Source organism: Rhinoderma darwinii, chromosome 10, assembly GCF_050947455.1.
Source record: "Rhinoderma darwinii isolate aRhiDar2 chromosome 10, aRhiDar2.hap1, whole genome shotgun sequence".
Taxonomy (NCBI): domain Eukaryota; kingdom Metazoa; phylum Chordata; class Amphibia; order Anura; family Rhinodermatidae; genus Rhinoderma; species Rhinoderma darwinii.
In genome coordinates this window covers 86,931,950-86,959,124 of record NC_134696.1, presented here as the reverse complement: position 1 = coordinate 86,959,124, position 27,175 = coordinate 86,931,950, and the positions used below count along the sequence as shown (strand labels likewise).

Sequence of the window (27,175 nt, the reverse complement as noted above, 5' to 3'; positions counted from 1 at the left end):
TTTATGAGGCGAAACCCAAAAATCCAGAAGAACTGTGGAATGTCGTCCAATCTTCCTGGACTGGACACCTGTTCAGAGGGGCCAGAAGTTGGTCGACTCCATGCAACCCAGAGGTCCAGCAGTTCTCAGAAATAACGGTTATACCACTAAATATTAGTTCAGTAAAGTGAAATCGGAAAAATGTTTTCAGTTTATACATTACATTTTTGAGTTTTTAAAGAAAAATGCTGCCCTGGTATTTTTTGAACAGCTTCATATTCCTTTTTCTTTACTTTCTGTAAAGGATTAACACAAACTGGAGAAATGTTATTGGTTTTATTTTGGAAATGAATGTGAAGTATTTCCAGTGCATTTTGCGCTTTGCTTTTTTAAACATTACTGTAGATTGTGTGTGTATATATATATATATATATATACATACATACATATACACAAATATATTTGTTATCTCACTTTTTAACCTCTTCCCGACATCTGGCGTAAATATACATCATGGAAAGCTAGTGCTTTCCGCAATTTGTCGTATACTTCCGACAAATGGATGAAACGGGCTCAGAATCTGAATCTGTGCCATCATCCTCTGGTGTCAGCTGTATGTTACAGCTGGTACCCTGCTGTAATGGCGGGGACCGAAGTTAGCTCCGATCCCATTATCCCCTTAAATGCAGCAGTTAAAAGCGACCGCTGCATTTAAGGTGTTTGCAGCTAATCGCCACCCCAGCGACAAGATCGACGGGGTGCCGATGGCTGCAATGGCAACCGGAGGCCTAACACTGGCCCCCGGGTCTGCCTAGTACGGAAGGCTCCTAGGCCCCGCCTCCTTCCGTTACCGATGTCAAGATGGCGCGGGCTTATGAGCTGGGCCCGCGTCATCAGCGCCGGGTGTCAGCTGCATGTTACAGCCGACACCCAGCTGTAATGGCAGGGACCGGAGCTAGCTCCGATCCCTGCCATTAACCCCTTAGATGTAGCGATCAAAAGAGATTGTTGCATATTAATGGTTTGTACCAAATTGGCAGCCTTGCGATGCGATCGCAGGGCTGCCGACGGCTCCTATGGCAATAGGAGGCCTAACAATGGCCTCCTGTTCTGTTATTATGGAACACTATTAGGCCCGCCTGGAGGCGGAGCCTAGGTAGTGCTATGTATTAGAACATAAATCAGACAATTAGACGTTCAAGGCCCCTAGTTGAACTAAAGAATAGTGGGAAAAACATAAAATAAAAGTTTAAAGTAATAAAATAAAACACAAATCACCCTTTTTCCCTTATATAGTCCATTATTATTGAAAAAGATAAATAAACAATACATATTTGATATCGACACGTCTGTAACGGCCTGAACTATAAAAATATTATGATATTTATCCTGCGCGGTGAATGCCGAAAGAAAAACAGAAACTAAAAAAACAATGCCAGAATTGCTGTTTTTGGTCACTTTGCCTCCCAAAAATTGAAATAGAAAGTTAACAAAAAGTCGCATGATCCAAAAATGGTACCAATATAAACTATAGCACGTCAACGAAAAAATTTAAACGTTATGGTTCTCACAACATGGCGACAGAAAAAATAAATTATTTTTACAAAACTAATTTTATTGTGCAAAAAGTTGTAAAAAAAAAAAAAGTGCTAGAAATTTGGCATCGCCGGAATCGTAATGAACTACAGAATAAAGTTACCATGTCATTTATAACGCATGGTGAACACTGTATAAAAAAACTAAAAATAAAAAACTGTGCCAGAATTGCTATTTTTTGGTCACCTTGCCAATCAAAAAAAGAAGGCTAAAAAGTGCTCAGAAAGTCCAATGTACCCGGCAATGCTACCAATAAAAACTACAGCTCGTCCCGCAAAAAAATAGAACTTATACCACCACAACTATGAAAAAGTTAAAACTCCCATAAGTCAGGAAAGAAAAAAATATGCAGTAGTGCAGGCCCGAGGGGAACATTTCTTCTGTTTCAAGAGACGATTTATCAAGGCCCTAAATATATGGAACCAGGAAGGATAGGACCCAAACATATCTGCTGGAAGCGAGGGTGCCCGTATTATACCAGGACAACACTTTCCCACCAAAATTCCCCAAACTGCAAAGGTGCAGAATGTGGACCAAAAGTGGAATAAGTAAGGACGCCATTTATTAGAGCGACACTGGCCAGTGCAGAAAGGATTGCTTCACAGTGCAACACACATCTATGGGATATTTTATTGTATTGTTTTTTACCCCATTATTACACCCTCTTATTATGCCCTGATGTACTCTGCCCGGCTTACATGTACCCCCACATTATACACTGAAATACCAGCAAAACTACCAAGCAAAATCCACACTCCAAAAGCCAAATGGCGCTCCCTCCCCTCTGAACCCTACAGTGTGCCCAAACCGCTGTTTACTTCCATATATACGCATCGCCATACCCGGGAGAACCCTTTTTTTTTTAACTCGTTTTATTGATTAAAGATTGTTGGTACGGGGGGCGTGGCTGACTCCCGCCGCGAGCAGTCGCATGCTGTGAGAGCTCCGTCCCGGCTTCAGTGTTTCTGCACTAATCCTGCCGTAAAACTTCCCGCAAATACTCCTTGAACTTGGGGCAATCGCAGGCATAGTAGAGGAGAGCTCAAAATGAGCAAGACACGCAATTCGGCGGCCGCTGATCGCCTCAAAGAGTTCGCCAGATCAAGTAGCCATCATGGCGCCGTTACTCCTGGACAGCAGCATGACGAGGCGGACCCTCAAGGAGATAAGGAGCCGGAACCATCACTAAAACAAGTCACAGCACAGCTCCTGACTGCCATACGTGAGTCTACTACTTCTCTTACTGGGAAAATAGATGAGATTAAGGTGGACCTTGGATTGATGCGTCAGGATCTCCAGAAGCTAAGAGATCGGGTTCGTGACACCGAAAATCGGATCTCGCAAATAGAGGATGATTCTGCCCCTGTGGCGCGGCAAATCGGGGCCCTGGAGAGGGCGGCAGATGCATGGGCACAAAGATCGGACGATCTCGAGAATAGGATGCGCAGGAATAATGTTCGTATCCTGGGACTGCCAGAACGTGCTGAAGGCATGGACCCAGGGACATTTATGGAGCAATGGCTCAAAGATACGCTACCTGATGCTACACTATCTGCGGCTTATGCGGTTGAACGAGCACATCGCGTTCCTGCCAGACCGCCTCCGCCAGGGGCCATGCCTAGGCCTATGTTGGTTCGTTTACTCAGCAGCAAGGATAGAGACGCCATTTTGAGAGCTGCGCGCCAAAAAGGCCAGATCACTCACAACACCGCTACGGTCACGATTTTTCCAGATTTCTCTGCAGCGCTCCAGAAAGCTCGGGCTACATTTGTTGGCGTTAAACGACGGTTGAGAGATCTTCAGATTCAATACTCCATGGTCTTCCCAGCACGGCTCCGAGTTGTACATCATGATAAATCTATCTTTTTCAATACTCCGGGAGAGGCTGACGAATGGCTGAACAGCCGAAATAATCCAGACCCCAGACCGTGATTGCTGCTTTTGTTATCCGACACCTAGAATCGGGGACACGGAGACTCAGTGACTTTCGTGGGGCTGCGGTTTTGCTTTTGGAACCTTTTTTTTTTTTGTCTTCCTTTCCTCTTGGCGCCGATCCAGGTTGCTGCTTTGTGGTATAATATCTGTATATCTGATATGTGCTCACTGAATGTACACTCTCTTTAACCACTGTATTTTACTCTCGCCTATATTGTTGTTAATGGATTGGGATACTGGGATGTCCTTGAACAGGTTGCTAGACCGTTCTGGGGAGCCTTGTTACCCCATATTATTGCGGGTCCTTATATGACGGGTTGTATGCCTGTCTTGTGTGGGTTGGAGACGCTGGAGGGGGGAGGATTCAGCAATAGTCTGTGCAGAGTTTCCAGTTCCACACAGACTACCCCCGTGCTTCAGAAGGGATATATTCCCCTAGTTCGGAAGATTTTCTTGATAAAGGGACTGAGTTCCCCCTCCTGCTATTGTTGTTTTTTGTTAAAATCTTCTACTTTTGTATTTTAAAGATAGTTCTTTAAGCGGTGCATGATGTCTCTAAGTGTTATGTCTTGGAATGTGCGGGGATTGGGAGAGCCACGTAAACGCAATCAAATCTTCTCTCAGATCAGAGCAGGAGGCCCACAAATAATATGTTTGCAAGAAACGCATTTAATATCAGACACTATTAAATTTATGAGGAAGCCATGGATACAATGGTCAGCACACTCCACGCACTCCTCATATTCCAGGGGGGTTTCCTTACTAATTCACAAGTCCCTGAGGTGGGAGCCAGGAGTTATGAAAAAAGACCCAGATTGGTGATATATTTTTGTACATGCATGGATAGAGAGCCATCCTTTTGTTATCCTGGGTATTTATATTCCCCCGACACAGTCCCTAGCGGTACTTTATGAAGCAGCCAACTTTGCATCAGAGTATCCCCAAGCTACGGTCCTGTGCATGGGAGATTATAATACTGTAGCAAATCCTACATTGGACAGATTTCGCCCGGATGTGGGGACAGATGCCCCTGGTGTAACTAGACCCCTCCCTTTATTGCTATTTCTGGAAGAGGTGGGATGGCATGATCTTTGGAGGTATATGTGTCCGGATGTTCTAGAATATACCGGTTATACCCCGGGGAGAAATGCACTGTCTCGGATTGACTACATTTGCGGTAATGTGCGGGCGTGTTCGGTGCTCGCATCTGTGGAACATTTACCCCGGGTGTTTTCTGATCACTCCCCTATGATGGTAAAATTGACCATGTCCCAGAGAAGAAGTCACATCTGTAGGAAAATACACCCATTTTGGTTAACTCAATTTACTCAGCAGGATCGCATTCCTGACCAAATTCACATTTACACACAGGGCAACGAAAATGGTACGAACCACTCAGCTTACTGGGATGCATTAAAAGCCTACTTGAGGGGCTGTCTCCAGTCCTCCATTTCTTATATAAAAAAGGAATCGGTTAAAAGGGAACAGGAACTAGCTAACTCATGCAGGGTACTAGAAGCCACTTATGTATCGAACCCATCGGAAAATAATAGGGTCAGCTGGTTACGGGTGGGAAGTCAATATTTGTTGTATCTGACGGAAAAAAGCAAGCGTAAAATGTTCTTTGCAAACCAGAAGTACTTTGAACAGGGAAACCAATCCAGCAGCCTGTTAGCACATCTCATCCATCAGAATACTCCCTCCCCGGCTATTTTGAAAATTAGAAGCCCTAATGGCTTACTGCCATGTCAGATATACTTTCTGCATTTTCTGATTTTTACAAAGACTTATATGTCTCTAGAACCACAAAGACTGCAGAAGAGTTGCAGATATATTGTGAATCTATCACCTGCCCCTCTATAACTAATGAACAGAGTCTCCTACTTGATGGCATTATCACGATGGAAGAGCTGACTGAGGCAGTGAAGGATATGTCTAAGGGGAAAGCCTCGGGCCGGATGGCATACCTTTGGAGGTTTATTTGAGATACCAAGAGCAGTTACTCCCAGAACTCCTTCATACCTACCATAAATCCTTGTTAGCGGGGTCCCTGCCCGACTCCTTCTATGAGGCCACAGTAGTAGTGATACTTAAACCGGATAAAGATCCCTTGGACTGTTCTTCCTACAGGCCCATAGCATTACTTAACGTAGATTATAAAATTTTAACTAAGGTATTGGCAAATAGACTTAACCCCTTAAGGACGCAGCCTAGTTTGGGCCTTAAGGCTCAGAGCCCATTTTTCAAATCTGACATATTTCACTTTATGTGGTAATAACGTCGGAATGCTTAAACCTATCCAAGCGATTCTGAGATTGTTTTCTCGTGACACTTTGGGCTTCATGTTCGTGGTAAAATTTGGTCGATATATTCAGTCTTTATTTGTGAAAAATTGCAAAATTTAGAGAAAATTTACAAAAAATAGCATTTTTCAGAATTTAAATGCATCTGCTTGAAAAACAGACGGTTATACCACCCAAAATAGTTACTAGTTCACATTTCCCATATGTCTACTTTAGATTGGCATCGTTTTTTGAACATTATTTTATTTTTCTTGGACGTTACAAGGTTTAGAACATAAACAGCAATTTCTCATATTCTTAAGAAAATTTCAATAGCCTTTTTTTGAAGGTGCCAGTTCAGTTCTGAAGTGGATTTGAGGGGCCTATGTATTAGAAACCCCCATAAAACACCCCATTTTAAAAACTAGACCCCTCAAAGTATTCAAAACAGCATATAGAAAGTTTTTTAACCCTTCAGGCATTTCACAGGAATTAAAGCAATGTGGAAATGAAATTTGCAAATTTCATTTTTTCTGCTGAATTTCAATTTTATTCAATTTTTTTTTAGTAACAGAGAAGGTTTTACCAGAGAAACACTACTAAATATGTATTGTCCAGATTCTGCAGTTTTTAGAAATGTCCCACATGTGGCTCTAGTGCGCTCGTGGACTAAAACACAAGCCCTAGAAGCAAAGAAGCACCTAGTGCATTTTGAGGCCTCTTTTTTATTAGAATATATTTTAGGCAGCATGCCAGGTTTGAAGAGGCGTTGAGGTATCAAAACAATGGAAACCCACCAGAAGTGACCCCATTTTGGAAATTACACCCCTCAAGGAATTCATTTATGGTTTTTGTTATCATTTTGACGGCACAGTTTTTTCACAGCACCTATTTGAATTGGGCTGTGAAATGAAAAAAATGATATTTTTTCCAATAAAATGTCATTTTTGATCAAATTTTCTTATTTTCACAGGGAACAACATACCCCATTTTGTTGCCCAATTTGTCCTTAGTGCGGCAATACCCCATTTGTGGTGATAAACTGCCGTTTGGGCCCATGGGAGGGCTCAGAAGGAAAGGAGCGCTATGTGTTTGTTGGAGTCCAGATTTTGCTGGATTGGTTTTCGGGTGCCATGTCGCATTTGCAGAGCCCCAGAGGTATCAAAGCAATGGAAACCCACCAGAAGTGACCCCATTTTGGAAACTACACCCCTCAAGGAATTCATTTATGGTTTTTGTTATCATTTTGACCGCACAGTTTTTTCACAGCACCTATTTGAATTGGGCTGTGAAATGAAAAAAATGATATGTTTTCCAATAAGATGTCATTTTTGATCAAAATTTCTTATTTTCACAAGGAACAACATACCCCATTTTGTTGCCCAATTTGTCCTTAGTGCGGCAATACCCCATTTGTGGTGATAAACTGCCGTTTGGGCCCATGGGAGGGCTCAGAAGAAAAGGACCACCATTTGGCCTACTGGAGCTTTTCTGGTGCTAAGTCATGTATGCAGAAGCCCCTGAGGTACCAGTACAGTTGAAACCCCCGAGAAGTGACCCCATTTTAAAAACTACACCCTTAAGACATTCATCTAGAGGTGTAGTGAGCATTTTGACCCCACAGGTACTGTGTAAAAGATAATGCGCAGCAGATGGTGCAGTGTGAGATTTGCAATTTTATATATGTATATGCCATTTCAGTGTCCAATATAGTGTGCCCAGCATGCGCCACCGGAGATATACACCCCTTAAATTGTAATGTGGGTTCTCCTGGGTACGACAATACCCTACATGTGGCTGTTATCAGCTGCCTGGGCATACGGCAGGGCTCAGAAGGGAAAGATGAGGGGGGTAAGCTGTGCGGAGTGCATCAGGGTAAATTAAAAATCAAGGGATGTATGATACATTTTAAAACAATCTTTTATACAGAGCCCTGGTTTTTCGGGACACGTGTCACATTGGTATATTGTGTTCTTCCTTATCCCCCTCTTATAGCAGACTCTGCACCTCTTTTGACTCTTTCCCTTTCCACCGGTTTGGGGAACTTCTCCTGGAAAGTGTTGCCCTGGTACGATGCGTGTGGCCTCGCTTCCAGAAGTACTGGGTGCCCTCCCTTCCTGGTCCCTAAAGATTAGATCTTGAAATTCCAGGAAAGTTCCCCTCTGGCCTGCACATCGACGTAGCATGTACGCATTGTACAAAGCCATCTGTATGATGTGCCCGGCCAGCTTCTTATACCACACCGCATGGCGCTGTAGGGCTTCAGGACTTGATTTGACAAGTCCATCCCTCCCATGTACCTATTGTAGTCCAGGATGCAGTCTGGTTTGGGGGTGGCCTTTCCTTCATATATCCTAAACCTGTAGGTATACCCTGATGCACTCTCACAGCTTACACATCTTCACGCCATACCTTGCCCTCTTACCTGGCAGGTACTGGCGGAATTGAACCCTCCCTTTAAAATGTACCAGGGACTCATCAATAGAAAAACACTTCTCGGGGGTGTATGCTTGGGAAAACCGGGCACTGGAACGGTCTAATAGGGGTCTCCGTTTATACAAACGGTCAAAACTGGGGTCATCTCGGAGTGGGCACTGCTCATTATCAGTATAATGTGAGAAGCGAAGTATTGCCTCATTTATTTATTTTTTTAGGTTCCAGTTCATTTCTGAAGTTGCTTTGAGGGGCCCATATATTAGAAACCCCTATCAAACACCCCATTTTAGAAACTAGACCCCTCAAAGTATTCACAACAGCATGTAGAAAGTTTATGAACCCTTTAGGTGTTTCACAAAAATTTAGAGCAAAGTAGAGGTGAAATTTACTCTTTTTATACCATTTTTTTTATAACACAAAAGGATTTATCAGAGAAACGCAACTCAATACGTATTGCCCAGATTCTGCAGTCTTGAGAAATATCCCACATGTGGCCCTTGGGCGGTAATGGACTGAAGCACCGGCCTCCGAAGCAAAGGAGCACCTGGCGGATTTTGAGCCCTCTTTTTTATTAGGCACCATGTCCGGTTTGAAGAGGTCTTGTGGTGCCAAAACATTGGAAACCCCCCAAAAGTGACCCCAATTTGGAAACTAGACCCCTTGAGGAATCCATTGTAGTTTTCTTGGGGTGCATGCGGCTTTTTGATCAGTTTTTATTCCATTTTTAGGTGGCGTGGTGACTAAAAAACAGCAATTCTACAGGGTGGGCCATTTATATGGATACACCTAAATAAAATGGGAATGGTTGGTGATATTAACTTCCTGTTTGTGGCACATTAGTATATGGGAGGGGGGAAACTTTTCAAGCTGGGTGTTAACCATGGCGGCCATTTTGAAGTCGGACATTTTGTATCCAACTTTAGTTTTTTCAATGGGAAGAGGGTCATGTGACACATCAAACTTATCGAGAATTTCACAAGAAAAACAATGGTGTGCTTGGTTTTAACGTTACTTTATTCTTTCATGAGTTATTTACAAGTTTCTGACCACTTATAAAATGTGTTCAAAGTGCTGCCCATTGTGTTGGATTGTCAATGCAACCCTCTTCTCCCACTCTTCACACACTGATAGCAACTCCGCTGAAGAAATGCTAGCACAGGCTTCCAGTATCCGTAGTTTCAGTTGCTGCACATCTCGTATCTTGACTGCATAGACAATTGCCTTCAGATGACCCCAAAGATAAAAGTCTAAGGGGGTCAGATCGGGAGGCATTTCTTCTGCGGTGTTGCTATCAGTGTGTGAAGAGTGGGAGAAGAGGGTTGCATTGACAATCCAACACAATGGGCAGCACTTTGAACACATTTTATAAGTGGTCAGAAACTTGTAAATAACTCATGAAAGAATAAAGTAACGTTAAAACCAAGCACACCATTGTTTTTCTTGTGAAATTCTCAATAAGTCTGATGTGTCACATGACCCTCTTCCCATTGAAAAAACGAAAGTTGGATACAAAATGGCCAACTTCAAAATGGCCGCCATGGTCAACACCCAGCTTGAAAAGTTTCCCCCCTCCCATATACTAATGTGCCACAAACAGGAAGTTAATATCACCAACCATTCCCATTTTATTTAGGTGTATCCATATAAATGGCCCACCCTGTACTATTGTTTTTGTATACTTTTTTTTTTACAGCGTTCACCGTGCGCTATAAATGATATATTAACTTTATTCTGCGGGGCGATACGATTACGGCGATACCAGATGTTTATAGTTTTTTTTTATGTCTTATGGCGTTTGCACAATAAAATATGTTTTGTAAACAATCATTCACTTTTTGTGTTACCTTATTCTAAGAGCCATAACGGTTTTATTTTTCAATCAATAAAGCCGTGCGAGGACTTATTTTTTGCGTAACGAACTGTAGTTTCGATCAGAACCATTTTTAGGTACATGCGACTTTTTGATCTCTTTTTATTCCATTTTTTGGGAGGTGAAGTGACCAAACAATTGTGATTGTGGTACGGTTTATTATTATTTTTTTTTACGGCGTTCACCGTGCGGGATAAATAACAAAATAATTTTGTAGTTCAGGCCGTTACGGACGCGGCGATACCAATTATGTATAGTTTATTTGTTTGTTTATATATTTTTATTAATAATAAATGACTGATAAGGGAAAAAGTGGGACTTTTACTTTTATTACTTTTAAAACTTTTATTTTCTTATTTTTAAACATCTTTTTTTTACTTTTTTTTTACTTTATTACTTTGTCCCACTAGGGGACATGAGGGCAGGAGGCCCTGATCGCTATTCTAATACACTGCACTACATGCGTAGTGCAGTGTATTAGAACTGTCAGCTACTCACTGACAGCAAGCATAGTGGGTCCTGACGTTGTCAGGACCCACTAGGCTTCCGTCTATGGCATAGCCGGACGCCATTGTTTGGTGTCCGGTTGCCATAGTCACCATCGCCGGCCGCTGTCGCGTAGCAGGCCGGCGATGGCAGCTTAACCCCTAAAAAGCCGCGATCTCTATAGAACGCGGCTTTTAAGGGGTTAATCAGCGGGGACACAGCGATCGGTCCCCGCTGTAGGAGCTGTGACAGCTGCTGAACAAGACAGCAGCGTCACAGCTCCTGTATGTGTCGGGAGGACGGCCGAAACGGCCGTTACTCCCGAGACGTACTATTACGGCATGGAGCGCGAACGATACAGCTGCCATGACGTAATAGTACGTCAAGGAGCGGGAAGGGGTTAATGGTATTATGCCCTCTATCATTCACCCTGACCAAGCTGGGTTTATACAGGGGAGAAGTACGTCAGATAACCTACGCAGAGTCCAGATTGTTTCTCAGATTGCATCGCGACAGGGTGCGGACTGGGCCTTGGCATCTTTGGATGCAGCAAAGGCCTTTGACTCTATTGAATGGCCATATTTACTTAATGTTCTGCGTAGGTTTGGATTTGGTCCTGTGTTTTGTCAGTGGTTCTCCTTATTGTACCTACATCCCAGAGCGGCAGTGTGTTTGAACGGACAGCTCTCTCCATACTTTGATTTGGCTCGTGGTACCAGACAGGGATGTCCGCTTTCACCTCTATTATTTGCAATCGCTGTAGAACCCTTAGCTATTCTACTTAGATCTGATGTGATATACCGGGGCATACCCCTAAGTTCTGCGGCATTATATGCTGACGACCTGTTGCTATTCATGTCATCCCCTGATGAGTCCCTAGATGTAGCAATGACCATAATTGATAGATTTGGAGACTTCTCTGGACTGTCTATTAATTGGGGCAAGTCGTGTCTGATGTACTTTTCCCCGCGCAGAAATGTTATGGTGGGCTCATTGGTAGGGGGCTTGAGAGTGGTTTCTAGTTTTAAGTATTTGGGAATTCAAATTACGAGATTAGACGCTGACATGGTACAGGCAAATGTTGCTCCCCTAATTCCGATGTTTCGAGATAAATTTAAGATTTGGTCGGGACTACCTCTATCCACAGCAGGACGTATCAACCTTATCAAAATGGTGGTTCAGCCTAAATGTCTTTATATTCTGCAACACATATTTGTATATATTCCAAAGTCATTTTTCCAGGAAATAGAATCGCAGTTAATTAAATTCATATGGGGATCTTCTAGATCTAAGTTACAGCTAGCAAAATTGCAACGACCCAGAGATTTAGGGGGAATGGCCCTCTCTGATATATATTTATATTATCTGGCGGGCCAGCTCAAATATATGGCCGCCTGGGTGTCACCTGACGTACCAGAGGGAATGGAACTATGTCTGGCAAACTATTTGGATATTCCTAAACTCTGGCCTGTACTAGAACCCTCACTTCCCCTTAGTAGGAAATCTTTACCGATACATAAGGTTGCTCGCAATGTCTGGTCGGCGGCACTTAAGATCTCAGGAGAGGACCAAATAATAGCGGAAACACCCCTATGGCAGAATGCGGCACTAGATCAGTTACTCCCCTCACAGGATGATACATTTTGGTCGACACTGGGGGTGAAGACGGTGGGAGATTTATTTGTGAATAATGTGATGCTGTCCTTTACTCAAGTTGAGGAAACTTATCAAGCTCCAAGACAAGCTTTCTATAAGTATTTACAATTGCGCCATTCACTGCTGGCTCAGTATAGGGGAAGAGTAACACCTATTTCCACCTATCCCTTGATTGGGGTCATTAGATCACAGGGCCCCGGAGGGTTAATTTCATCCATCTATTCTTACCTTATACATGCGAAGGCAAATAAAGCAGCTTTCCCAGCAATGGACAGGTGGCAGACCTTGATCCCATCCCTAGATGAGGACTCCAGATTGGATCTGTTAGAGTCACATAGATTTGTTTCTCCTGCTATTAACAATAAGCTTATACAGCTCTACATCATACACCAGAGTTATCTTACCCCGGTCCGTCTTTATAAAATGGGTAGACGGCCTAATCCCAGTTGTCACAGGTGTCGCCATGAACCGGCTGATTTTCATCACATGATATGGGAATGCCCTCTACTTCAAGTTTTCTGGACTGAAGTTACTGACCTGTTATCCCGGGTATTGGAGGTCCCAGTTAGACTGGAACCAAGAGTTTGCTTATTCGGATTGGTGGAGGATGGGATGTATCCTAATCCAACACGTACGTGCCTTCGGGAGACGTTATTTATGGCTAGGAAGGCTATTGCTATTAGATGGATGAATCCTCGTACTCCTACTAAATCTATGTGGATAGAACTGATTAATTCTATGATACCCTATGAACGAATTGTTTATGTTAACAGAAGATGCCCTGATAAATTTCATCGGGTGTGGGATCAGTGGTGTAATTCTGAGCTCACATCCTACTCCAACAATGCTTTATCTATGGCTTTTAGAGCAGTCCCTACTTAAGGTGCTTTGTAGAAGGGGAGGAGAGAGGTTGCCTCTCCTATCTGTCTGGGTAATTTATAGTTCAAGATGGGATGCGACATTATAGATACCTCGGGTCTCTTGGAAGGAATCGGGATTTGCTGGCTCTCTGAATTCTGCATATGGTAATATATGATTGTTCTGAGAAAATATGGAACATCGTGCACTACGAACGATTGTGAAAGGTTTATATACTATGTTCTAGTTTATTTCCTGTTTAAATTGAGATTGATTGTAATGCCATGCATTGCTGACATGATATTGTAACACGCACTTTTGTATTAATGCGGGGCATGTCCGCTGTGCGGGGGCCCAGAAATGTCTTTTATCATGGTGTTTATGTATCTCCTTCAATAAAACGAGTTTAAAAAAAACAAAACAATATATAGAGTAATACAACAAACATTGCAAACATTTCTGCACATGTGATAATCATAGTAGAAAATGTAAGTGATCACAATAAAGTAAGACATAGGTTATAGGCTGAAACAGGAAAATACCAAGTTTTTAAGAAGTATTCAAGTAGTACGGAGCATGGCACAGTGTATGTACATATCAAATTATACCTGCAGCCTAAGCTCTCAAATATTCAGAGGAGAAGAGAGTCAACGGCGACTTGCACCACAGACCCCAGATCTTCACACATTTCTTTAGACAACCTCTGTTCCTATATACCACCTTCATGAATGGAATTGCAGTATTAACTAGTTTTTTCCACTGATGGACAGAAGAAGAATGATCTCCCATCCATCTAATCGCTATTTCTTTCCTAGCAAAAAATAATGACTCGTAGAAAAATTAACATATGATGTGACCATGAGGATTCAGCTAGGATACCCAATAGGCACACTTGGGGAATATGTGGTACCAGAATCATAAAGATCCTGGATAATAAAGAATTTACATCAGACCAAAAATAACTAAAGTCTGAGCACTCCCGCACCATGTGCCATTAATCAGCACGAGGTCTGTCACATCGATGACACCTATCATGATGAATTCGTCCCATTTTGTGAATACGGACTGGGGATGAATAGCATTGGTGGACGAAGTATAGCTGCGTCATACGGTTATTTATTGCCGGAGAGACATGCATTGGGGATTCTAAGGCGTTTTTCCAGTCTTCCGCAGACAGACCAGGAATTTGTGATTTCTATTTGTCTTCTACGGCTAGTTGTGTGGAGTCGAGTTTGGTTCCTAGGAGGGGAGTTTATAAGGCTGAAATAAGGCCACGTGGACCTTGTAAGGTAAAAATGCCAATTAAAGGGTAGTCTGAAATAGGACATGCATTATTTGGAAATTGACTCTAGAGGCGAAGCTACAGATACCTGTAAAACGATGTGCGAGACAGGTTAAAGATTTCGGAGTGTCATTTGCATATACATCTTTCTCCTAACACCATGTGATACCCAGAAGGTAACGTCCTCCAGTGCAACAAGACGTGGAAACAATGAATTATGCCACAACGGTGCCATGGAAGGTAGGGCAGTATATTGGGTCACACCTTGGCTGAGCGTCACACCTGGGTTGTCAACTTATGTAGAGGGAGCATGCGACGTGGAAAGAGTTGGCTGCTCGAATACTGGCCATAACTTAGTAATATCTAACTGGAAGGCTAGATAGTATTCCACAGAGGATGGTATAAGTGTCTGTGTCCAGGAACGTAGATAACGAAATTTCCCTGCCAGATAATATATGTAAAAGTCTGAAAGGGCCATTCCCTCCTGAAGTTTAGGCCTCTGTAAAATGGCTATGCTCAGTTTGTGCCTAGAATTTCCCCGTATGAAAGAGGTAAGAGCAGATTGTAGTTTAGTGGAGAAAGATTTAGGAATAGGACCAGCAGCATGTTCTAATAGGTATATGCCCTTGGGGAGCAAAATCATCTTTACTAAGTTTATACGACCCGGCACAGACAAATGGAAGTGTTCCCCACACCTTACATTTGGAGTCAATATATTTAAGAAAAGGGATAGGTATTTTCTCATGGGACTGAGTGGCTATTTTGGTGATGATAATACCTACCTATTTGAATTCCATCACTACTGGCAGGTTGTAGTGTATATCTGCCCATCAGGCGTCCCATAACAGCATGAGAGTTGATTTGCTCCAAATAGTTTGAAGGCCTGAGAACGAACCAAAGTCATCTAACATATGAATAGCCCTTGGCAATGATACCTCAGGATATGCATTAAATAGTACTAAATCATCAGCATATATAGCATATCTGTCCTCCCTGCTACCCAAAGAGGTACCTGACGAGTACCCCTGCCCAAAGCAAAGAAGCTTGAGCATTGACCGTTTAATAAGATATTGGCTCTAGACTTCTTATATAATAAAGACACCCACTGAATAAATCGAGGGCTTAAACCAAAGCAACTTAGTATCTCCAACAGGTATGGCCACTCCACACCGAGTCAAAGGCCTTGTCAGCATTGAGCGATGCCAGTGCCCATCTCTCCCCCCTGGGCACATTGACTTGAGAAACCACCTGAACTCTCCGTATGTTGTCTGTGGTGCTTTTGCCTGACATAAATCCAGACTGATCTGAATTGATTATATGAAGAATAACGGAGTTTAGGCAATTAGCCAGTACTTTTGTCAGAATCTTATAGTCGACATTTAGCAGTGATATGGGTCGATACGACCCACATTCTATGGGATCCTTACCCAATTTCAAAAACACCACAACAGTAGCATCATATAGGGAATCAGGGAGTGTATTAGTGTACAGGGCATGTTGAAACATCTTAAGGAGGGGTTGGCCCAAATTCCCATATTATCTGGAGTACACTTCTACAGCGATGCCATAAGGGACTGCTGACTTCCCCTTGGCCATATCAGAAATTGCCCTTTCTATATCCACCAAAGTGAAGTCTGCTTCTAGTAGTTGTCGGTCCTCCATCGTTAAATGTGGGAAGTTAATAGTGTCTAGATATGTTGTCATATTGGCCTGACTACTAGCAAATCGAATAGAGTATAGCAGTTGGTAGAATTGAGCATTTTCGATAAGGATGTCCCTCTGATCAGAAGCTATCTGAAGGACAGCCCGGTGAGGAGGCATTTTGGTGGACAATATGAGCCAGGAGCTTACTTTACTGGCTACCTAGCGCAAAATTCGTTGTTTTTTTTAGTAAAAAACTATTTCCTCTGGGCCTTTTCATGTAAATGCGTGAGATACTGGCATCCTGCCTGAAGCCATGCCTGTTTGTTGGTCAATGTGGGATGTGTAATGAACTCCCTTTCAGTATTCATACAGTCCCTGGCCAGGCTCTCTTCATGTCTAGCAGATTCCCTCTTAATGAAGGATATTGTGGGCCTAAGGCATCCTTGCAAATACCCTCTCAGTGTATCCCAAAGTAAGGCAGGACTAGTGTCGACCAAATGAAGGTCGAGGAAAGTATTAAGCTGGTCAGGTATCCCATCCTGCTCCTCAATAAGCTTAAGCCAGAGGGGATGGACCCTCCAGCTGCACACAGATCCAATGCTGGAAAATTTTAGTTCTATACACAATGGTGAATTGTCAGATAACCCCCTCACATCATAATAAATATCTATGACCGCTACGGAAGATGAGGCCATACCGAAAGCATAATCTATGCAGGAAAGAGTCTCTACCAGCTGAATGACAGGAATACACTCTATTGGTAATGTGTCTATGCCTCCAAAGGTCCATCCAACCCAACTCATCAAAGAATTTTTGCAAAGTTGTTAGCTTGAATGGGATATCCCTAGGGACCGGATTAACCTGCAATCTATCTAACATTGGGTCCAAAATCATGTTACAGTCTCCCATACATAGAACCCTTACCTCAGTGTGCTGAACCGCAAAGAGGGCATAATAACATATGGGACACAGTTGACACATGCATGGGTAAATACATATCTACCGTCAGGATCTATTTGAACTTGAGTAGTTTCCCACCTCAAATTCCTATGGACCAGCAGCGATACCCCTCTAGAGAAAGACGTATGAGTGGAGTGACCAGACCACTGCACCCATGGTTTAGGCAGATTCTAAAGCTATGTTCACACAGAGTTTTTTTCAGGCAGAAAGTTCTGTCTCAAAATTCCGTCTGGAATTTTGAGGCAGATTTTGCTCTGCCTGCACGCCGTTTGCCGTGTATTTTTCTGCGTTTCTTGCCTACGGCCATTGAGTGCTACGGGCAAAAAACGCTGTGAAATACGCTTTCTCTGCCTCCCATTGATGTCAATGGGAGGTCAGAGACGTAAACGCCCGAAGATAGGGCATGTCGCTTATTTTTCCCCGCGAGACGGTTATTCCACCCGCGGGGGAAAAAAACGCCTCCGCCTCCCATTGAAATCAATGGGAGGCATTTTCGAACGTTTTTTGACACGGTTCCCGCGTCAAATAATGTGTCAAAAAACTCAGTGTGAACTGGCCCTTAGTAGTATCAGAAGTCAAATGAGTCTCTTGAAGACACGGTATCTGTGGTCGCAGTTCTTCGCACATAGGAGGAGAGAAATCCTTTTTTTGGGTTACCCATACCTCTAACATTCCAGCTTAGTAATTTTAAATTAGACATGAAGATAGAAATCGATATTTATAATAGGATAAGACAATTGGCATATCATCCCCGCCAGGCCACTCCCTAGCCCCTGTAAGGTAATGCATTGGTGTGTGACCACTATGGACAGTATACATTCTGACAGTATGTGACACTATACATTCTAAAAAGAAGAAAATAAAATCGTATACATGTGCAGTATCAGAAAACAAAATTTTAGAACAGAGAACAAGCATAGAATTGTGAAAACAACTCGTGGTCAGGTATAGGGTTGCCTGTGTTGCAAAGAGAAGTGGAAGGAAGTGCAACAGAAACCTTTCACAGCTTTCTTGTGACTAAAGGCAAATAAGTATAACTGGCCCCTGTAAAAATAGCCTTTTGAAATTTTCTTGAAAACGTGACAAATTTCTGCTAAAGTTCTAAGCCTTGTAACGTCCCAGAAAAATAAAAGGATGTTCAAAAAAAACGATGCCAATCTAAAATACACATATGGGAAGTGTTAATTAGCAACTATTTGTGTGGTATAACTGCCTGTCTTACAAGCAGATACATTTAAATTTATAGAAAAGCTAATTTTTTTAATTTTTTGCAAAATTTTTGTGGTTTTTACTATCAAATACCAAGCGTATCGACCAGATTTTACCAGTAACATAAAGTCCAATATGTCCAGAGAAAACACTCAGAATTGCTTGGATAGGTAAAAGCATACCCAAGTTACTAGCACATAAATTAACATGTTAGATTTGAAAAATAAGGCTCTGTCAGGAAGGTCAAAAGTGGCTGCAGCGGGAAGGGGTTAATATCTATCTTATTATATGATATACGTCTATTTATCGTATTATCTATCTCACTCTCCCTTATCTAATATCGATCTATCTCAGATCTATTTATTTTTATTATCTTTTTCTTTATTTATCGATCTTTCTTTCTTATATAGGAAGAAGTAGCAGCACCTCCAAAAGGCAAACACGTGTAGCGGGCGCCAGGCGAATAAGATCCATTAAACGGAAAGCAATGGTTCCGTTAGAATTACCAATGGTACCAATTGATTTCAATGGTAATTCTTTTGTATGATTTGCTTTTCGTTTGTCTATGTTCGCTAGGTTTTCGTTTTCTCGAATGGAAACAAAAATTCTGCAGACTGCACTTTTCTTTCCGTTCCAAAAAAACAGAAACTTAGCAAACGGAGACTCATGGAAAGCAACTGATACAAAAGAATTACCATTGAAATCAATGGTAACTAACAGAACCGCTGCTTTCCGTTTAATGCATCAATCCTCTCTTCCTCTGACGGAAGAGAGGTAAACTGATAGTACGGTAGTGGGAACTTATTTAGCCTTATCTATATCTATCTGTTAATTTTGATCTCATCCCTATCTATCTTTCTATATGATCTATGTCTATTAATCGTATTATGTATTTCACTCTTATATCTGTCTTTCTAATAGATATCTAATATCATCCAGCCATCTAATACCCATCTATTTTCTAATATCTATCTGTCCGTCATCTGTCTATTATTATCTGAAAATTTGATAGACTAAATTCATGCTGTTTATACCACAACTCTATCTACCTCACATCGATCTACTACACATCCATCTAATTCATCTATCTATCCACATTCTATATTACAAAGGTCAGGCACACTTGCGTCTCTCTTTTACTTCCCAATATACACTCAACATTGAAATTCCAACACCAAGGACAAGCCGTAAGTTTATGCAAGTCGAGAAGTAGCAGGTGTCGCTAATGATGAAATTTTCCAGCACCAAATCTCAAAAATTGGATTAAGTGGTGTGGGATGATTGTGCGATGCCTCCTGTTCGTCGACGTCCCAGTTATCGCTACTTGTCGCAAACTGAGAGGGACAGAATCCTTGAATGGAGAGACCTTGGTTTATCACTCCGGCAGATCGCTACGCGCCTAGGCTGTGATGTCAGTCAGCACTGTTCTACATTGCGTGTCCCGGATGTTGGAAGAACAACGACGAACGGGAATGACCGCAAGAAGTGCGCGGAGGCGAACCTCTGCACCGATGGATCTAATTGGAAGAATGTGTGATCCATTCTGTACTGCAAGTGAAATTAAACATCACATCCCAAGCCTAGGGCAGCAACTGATGTCGACACAAACCATCAGAAAGCGTTTGCACGACTTTGGGCTACGAGCCAGATGTCCAGCTACAGGTGTTCCATTGACTACACGCCACTGTTCTCTAAAGCTATCATGGTGCACATCAAGCCGGCAATGGAGGCTGGAGCGGAGATCTATCCAGTTCAGCGATAAGCCCCGCTTTTGTCTCGGACGCAATGATAGCTGAAGATTGGCCTGGAGACCACATGGGCAACGCCATGAAGAGGCCTTCACAAGGGAACGTCACACTGGTCCTACTCCCAGGATTATGGTGTGGGCTGACAATGTACAGTAGCCGGACACCTCTAGTCTACATTTTAGGTACAATAACAGCTCGCGGTTACATTGATTTAGTCATGAAACCAGTGGTACGGCCATTTCTCCAAAGTATCCCAGAAGATGTTTTTCAACAGGATGACAGGCCGCATGTTGCTCGTGCTACTGTGAGCAGCCTGCGTGGCCTAAACGTGCTACCATGGCCTGCAGCATCTCCGGACTTGTCTCCCATCGAGCACATCTGGGACAACATTGGTTGACAATTGTAAAAGGAGCTGCCAGCAGCCAATCTTGATTTGTGTGCCCAAGTGCATTCAGCGTGGCATAACATTCCTCAGACAACCATTAATAACCTGACTGATAGCATGACAAGGCGTGTAAGCGCGTGTATTTCTGTGTACGGCTTATACTCTATACTGAATAAATCAAGATGTTTGGAATATTTTGTTCCTATGTTTTTATCATTTGCATATCATCAACATATCTATCAATCCTGTGACATCCACAATTCCAAAACTTTTGGAGTATTTGTATAATGGACAATGTATTTGGGCGCAGCCATGAATGCCAGTGTGACAATGAGTGATCGAGTATGACAGGGACTAATAGTTTGTGTCAAAGTGTCAATGAATGACGGGTAATGTAAGTGGGTGTAATGGGGTACAGCATACGTGCAAACAGCCAGCGATGAAGAGCCCCAGAGAATCCGCTCAGTCTTAATTCTCTGTCCATATTACCTCAATAAATCCTCCTTCAATCAGTGGGGCGAAACCGGACAGGTTGTAGTCGCCATCAGTCATCAGTTTATGCAGAGGCCCTACATATTTTCCTGCAGGTTCGGCAGATCTCCCACATGCCAGTTGTAGGCATTCCTTCAGGAAGCTCAACATGGCTTCGGGAAAAGTGAGCTGAAAATAAAATTAATAAGAACAATATAAAACGTGGACAACAAGTGTGTGAGCTGCAATGTAACATGGCCGGATCTAAACCGTGAAGCTTCATCTATAGTTCCATTTTAATACATTATAGAATCGCATTGTGAGCAATATCCTAATATGAATACGAGCCCAATACCCGACGTGTAAGAACACGTCCAGCGGGTCTAATAGGAAGTATAATAGAAACGACATTTCATGGATGAGGTGTCTACAAGGTGTATATACAGAGGTCAACCGATAACGCACACCCACATCCCAATTCTAACCTCTAGGGCACAGTTGTGTTAAAGCGCGAGACACCTTTTAATTCAGACCCAGCTTATGGAGTAACAGTCTAAATCAGCAAGTAATAAAATGTCTGTACAACATCAGTGGAGCGGTGAATGTCGGGGGCCTAGTGGATGGCACAGTGTGGTGAAGCGCTGGCAGCACCCGAGGGATTCTAAATGGAGGAACTGTATATAATCATACTACATGGAACCAGATAGTGCGGAGTACCTAGTAACCCAACAGTAGGCAAAAGTAGCGCTAATGTCAGAATATCACCTCTAAGTACTAACACCAGGTCCTCTCTCCTCACGGCTTGTGCTTTACGTCCAGCACTCAAAACTGAATTGTTGACTAAACGTGGTCTGACATTTTTAAAAGAGAAATTATCCACGAAAAGGCCGGCCCCAAAGCCATGGTAAAACCGGAGGTCAAATGCAAAAACCGGATTGGTGCGTTTCTTTGCCATAAAAATTTGCCTGTGATGTCATCAGAAAGGAGGTGGATTTGTGACTCCCATAGACGACAATGTAGCGGAGCAGTAATCACACATGAGAGCTCTGTTCTAAGGGTATATTCACACAGGTCGGATACACTGCAGATTTTCTGCAGCAAAATGTCAAAAAAAAACACAAGTAATTCAATCACAGAGCATTTATTGCTGCGCATATTTCTGTGGAAACGCTGCGGTTTCTCCAGCAGCGGTTTTACCTGCAGATTCTGGGTAAGTTCACACATAGCGAAAACTTACTTAACCCCTTAGTGACCAGCCCATTTTAGGCCCTAATGACAAAACTATTTTATTAGTTTTTCTATAGTCGCATTCAAAGAGCTATAACGTTTTTATTTTTTCGTCTACATAGCTGTATGAGGACTTGTTTTTTGCGGGATTAGTTGTACTTTTTAATAGCACCATTTTTGGGTATATATAATTTTTTTATTAACTTTTTTGGGGGGGGGGGATTATAAAAAAAAACTGAAATTCCGCCATTGTTCTATGCGTTTTTTAATTGACGCCGTTCACTGTGCGGCATAAATAACATGTTACTTTTATTCTATGGGTCGGTACGATTACGGCGATACCACATATGTAGAGGTTTTTTATGTTTTACGACTTTTGCACAATAAAAACACTTTTGAACTAAAATTATTTGTTTTTGCATCGTCGCGTTCGAAGAGCCGTAACTTTTCTATTTTTCCATCAATGTAGTGATTTTTTGGGCTTGTTGTCTGCGGGACAAGACGTAGTTTTGAATGGTACTGTTTTGGGGTACATGGGACTTATTGATTCATTTTTATTATCACTTTTTTGGGGGGCAATGGAAAAAACGTGCAATTTCACCATTGTTTTTTGCGTTTTTTTTACGGTGTTCACTTTGCGGTTTAAATTACATATGAACTTTACTAATGGAGTAATTAACCCCTTAGTGACCACTAATGCGCCTTTTTACGTGATTCACTACTGGGCTTTAGGCTAGGCTGACGCCTTTTCACGTCAGCCTAGTCTAAGTCCTGAACGGGTCTCCCGTGCAGGCAGGAGCCGGGGCTCTGCTGTCTGATGACAGCTGAGCTCCTGCTCCAACGCCCGCGATCGAAGTTTACTTCGATCGCGGCCGTTTAACCCGTTAAATGCCGCCGTCAATAGCGACCGCGGCATTTAACTTTGTTTACAGAGGGAGTGCGCTCCCTCTGTCACCCATCGGCGGCCCGCGAATGCAATCGCGGGTCTCCGATGGGGTGTCATGGCAGCCGGGGGACTGATAAAAGCCCCCAGGTCTGCCCTGGACATATGCCTGTTAGGACGCGCCGGAGGCACGTCCTAACAGATTGCCTGTCAGATTTACACTGACAGGCAATAATGCTCTGGTATACGAAGTATACCAGAGCATTATAGCAGCGATCGGAACATCGCACAATAAAGTCCCCTAGTGGGACTAATAAAATCAGTCATCAAAGTGAAATAAAGATTATTAATAAAAAGTACAGTAAAAAAATAAATAAAACAATTTTTTTCCATAAAAAGTGGTTTTATTTAGTAAAAGTGTAAAAAAAAAAAAAAAAAGTACACATATGTGGTATCGCCGCGACCGTAATGACTCCATTAATAAATTTAATATGTAATTTAAACCGCAAAGTGAGCACCGTAAAAAAAAAACGCCAAAAACTATGGCGAAATTGCAATTTTTTTCCATTGCCCCCCAAAAAAGTCATAATAAAAATGAATCAATAAGTCCCATGTACCCCAAAACAGTACCATTCAAAACTACGTCTTGTCCCGCAGAAAACAAGCCAAAAAAATCACTACATTGATGGAAAAATAAAAAAATTACGGCTCTTGGAAAGCGACGATGCAAAAACAAATAATTTTAGTTCAAAAGTGTTTTTATTGTGCAAAAGTCGTAAAACATAAAAAAACCTCCACATATGTGGTATCGCCGTAATCGTACCGACCCATAGAATAAAGGTCACATGTTAATTACGTCGCACAGTGAACGGCGTCAATTTAAAAACGCATAGAACAATGGCGGAATTTCAGGTTTTTAACCCCCAAAAAGGTTAATAAAAGTTAATATAAAAATTATATGTACCCAAAAATGGTGCTATTAAAAAGCACAACTAATCCCGCAAAAAACAAGTCCTCATACAGCTATGTAGACGAAAAAATAAAAACGTTATAGCTCTTTGAATGCGACTATAGAAAAACGAATAAAATAGCTTGGTCATTAAGGCCTAAAATGGGCTGGTCACTAAGGGGTTAAGGTCGCGGTGATACCATATATTTGTACTTTTATTTATTTTTTACACTTTTACTAAATAAAACCACTTTTTATGGAAAAAAATTGATTTATTTTTTTACTGTCATTTTTATTAATAATCTTTATTTCACATGTATTACTTATTTCACTAGTCCCACTAGGGGACTTTACTGTGTGATCTTCCGATCGCTGCTATAATGCTCTGGTATACTTCGTATACCAGAGCATTATTGCCTGTCAGTGTAAATCTGACAGGCAATCTGTTAGGATGTGCCTCCGGCGCGTCCTAACAGGCATATGTCCAGGGCAGACCTGGGGGCTTTTATTGAGCCCCCGGCTGCCATGACACCCCATCGGAGACCCGCGATTGCATTTGCGGCCCGCCGATGGGTGACAGAGGGAGCGCATCTCCCTCTGTAAACAAGTTAAATGCCGCGGTCGCTGCAGCGGTCACATGGAATGGAACGTCATCTCAGGGCTGCAGAATGTCAGAGGGACGCATCGCCATGATAATATATATATATATATATATATATATATATACACACACACACATTCCAGCTGAAAAACTGCACCACATTTTGGTGCGGTTTTCCAGCCAGAATTCCCTGTGGCGACCAGGGCGAATATGCTGTGCGCTTTTACGCAGCGTATCCGCCCTGTGTGAACATTGCTATTAATGTTTAACACTAAGGCTATGTTCACAATGCGTTTGACGCGGAAACCGCGTCACAAAACTCGTCAAAAACGGCCCGAAAATGGCTACCATTGATTTCAATGGGAGGCGGAGGCGTCTTTTTCCCGCGAGACGGTTTTATGCCCTATCTTCGGGCGTTTACGCCTCTGACATCAAATCGTATTTCGCTGCGTTTTATGCCCGCGGCGCTCAATGGCCACAGGTGAAAAAAGCCGCGAAAATCGGCGTGCAGGGAGAGGAAAATCTGCCTCAAACTTCCAAATGGAATTGAGGCAGAAATTCCGCCTGCAAAAAAACTCAGTGTGAACACAGCCTTATACTAAGTAAATGTGTAACCTGAGGATTTCCAGCGGTTTGTACTGCATTTCCGCTGCATAGACGCTGTACAAACTGCAACTATACAAAATAGGTTTCAGAATTTATGCTCCCCATTGAAGTCTATGGGCCACACACAGTGGCGTAACTACCGCCGTAGCAGCAGTAGCGACTGCTACGGGGCCCGTGTCGCACGCCGGCACGGGCCCCCACCATGGCCGGAGGCTCCGCTAGCAGCCGCTATGGCGGCTACAGTGGGACGCCACTGAACACTACGGCAGAGCAGGGAGGTATCTCCCCGCTCTGCCGTTAAACAAGACATGTATCCCCTATCCACAGGATAGGGGATACATGTGTGATAGCTGGCAGCGATGGGGAGAACGGGGGACTGAAAGTCCCCTGAAGTTCTCCATCACAAACCTCGGACTTCCGGGGTCTGTGTCGGCAGCTCCGTAGAAATGAATGGAGCGCCGGTCGCGCTTGTGCGCATGCGTGACCAGCGCTCCTTTCATTTTTATTGAGCTGCGCAGACGCCGGAAGTCAGAGGTTAGTCATGGAGAACTTCGCTGTGGATAGGGGATGCATGTTATTTGTAGGACACACTATAAGTCGCATTTTTGGGGGGGGCTGTATGGTGTTCCCTGCAGAGGGAGGGGGCGCTGTATGCCGTTCCCTGCAGGGGGGGCTGTATGGCGTTCCCTGCAGAGGGGGGCACTTGTATGGCGTTCTCTACAGTGGGGGCTGTATGGCGTTCTCTACAGTGGGGGCTGTATGGCGTTCTCTACAGTGGGGGCTGTATGGCGTTAGCGCCATACAGCCCCCTCTGTAGATAACGCCATACAGTCCCCCTGTAGATAACGCCATACAGTCCCCCTGTAGATAACGCCATACAGTCCCCCCTGTAGATAACGCCATACAGTCCCCCTGTAGATAACGCCACACAGCACCCCCTGTAGATAGCGACACACAGTCCCCCTCTGTAGATAACGCCACACAGTCCCCCTCTGTAGATAACACCATACAGTCTACAGGGGGGGCTGTAAAAAGGCACTATCTACAAGGGGGAGGGGGGGCCCAGTCTTTCCTAGTTACGCCCCTGGCCACACACGCAGCATGTCTGCACAGAACACGCAGCATAAATGGATATGTCAACTACAATAAAATACAACTAACCTCTATTTAGACATGGCAGAGATTTTACATGAAATTCCCCTTTAAATTTATTGTGGCTGACATAAAACTATTTGACAATGCTTTCACTAGACCACTTACATTTTATAACAATACATGCAGGTTCTCATACTCTCAATCTTAGGAAGCAAAAAAAAGGTAACATGAGTCCCCAAATCTGCCATGTGAATAAACCCCATGTGTGTACACAGTCGTAACAGGCAGAGTATGGCTGGACATGTGAAGGTAGACTCTCTACACCATTCTGCCACCTAGAGGTAGAGGAAGGTTTTACCAGTGATAGAAAATAAAAACCCAAAGAATCAAGTTTGGATGTGACTTCTACTTTCTCCACTTACCTGTCTATAACAACTTCCAAATATCACTTTCTAGCACAAGGTAAAAGACTCAGTATTCACTGGATATCGAACCTCAATACTGACACCGAGTGACACTGCGCCCAGAAGACTCCATCCTCTTATTGTGACATCATAAGGCAAGGCAAGAGCAGGCGATGGACGATTTTATCATTACTGTAAAGGGCCAATATTCTGATTGTAAATGGAGGAACTGTATAAAATTATACTGCAGTAATCAGGAACCTGATCGTCCGGAGTGCCCAGTAATCCAATAAGAAATCAGGCCAATGATTGTTTTTTTTTTATGCTTAAGTTACAAGCAGGAGAAATAAATTTTATAGGGGAATAGGATTTCCCACAGCCGCTTGGGTGGTGTCCACAGTATTTGTATTAGGTCAATGGAGAGAGGATATAGCAGGGCTGTAACTATAGGGGTGCAGAGGTAGTCACAACTGGGCCCTGGTGCCTGAAATTCCCATGGCCACGTAAGAGGACACCAGTATCATACATGGCATATGGGCTGTTACGGATTTAGCATTTGGGCCAAGCTTTAAGTTACCCCTCTGGGCTGTAGTGATGGGTGACCACAAATAGA

At 42.9% G+C, this 27,175-nt stretch overlaps 1 protein-coding gene across 3 annotated transcripts in view; it reads right to left on the bottom strand.

Annotated features, from left to right (window-relative positions):
- LOC142661536 (Golgi-associated RAB2 interactor protein 6-like) overlaps nt 1-26,656 on the bottom strand; it is a 30,439-nt gene extending 3,783 nt beyond the window's left edge. For 2 of the 3 annotated variants that reach the window (XM_075838948.1, XM_075838949.1), the window contains exons 1-2: nt 26,581-26,656; nt 20,816-20,986 (exon numbers count right to left, since the gene is read on the bottom strand). In XM_075838948.1, the coding sequence (XP_075695063.1) occupies nt 20,816-20,968 (153 nt within the window). In that variant the 5' untranslated portion in view covers nt 20,969-20,986; nt 26,581-26,656. Of the gene's footprint in view, nt 1-20,815; nt 20,987-26,323; nt 26,428-26,580 lie in introns of those variants that run through there. The other variant, XM_075838950.1, reaches the window with a different exon arrangement.
- Between the last annotated feature and the right edge of the window lie 519 nt (nt 26,657-27,175).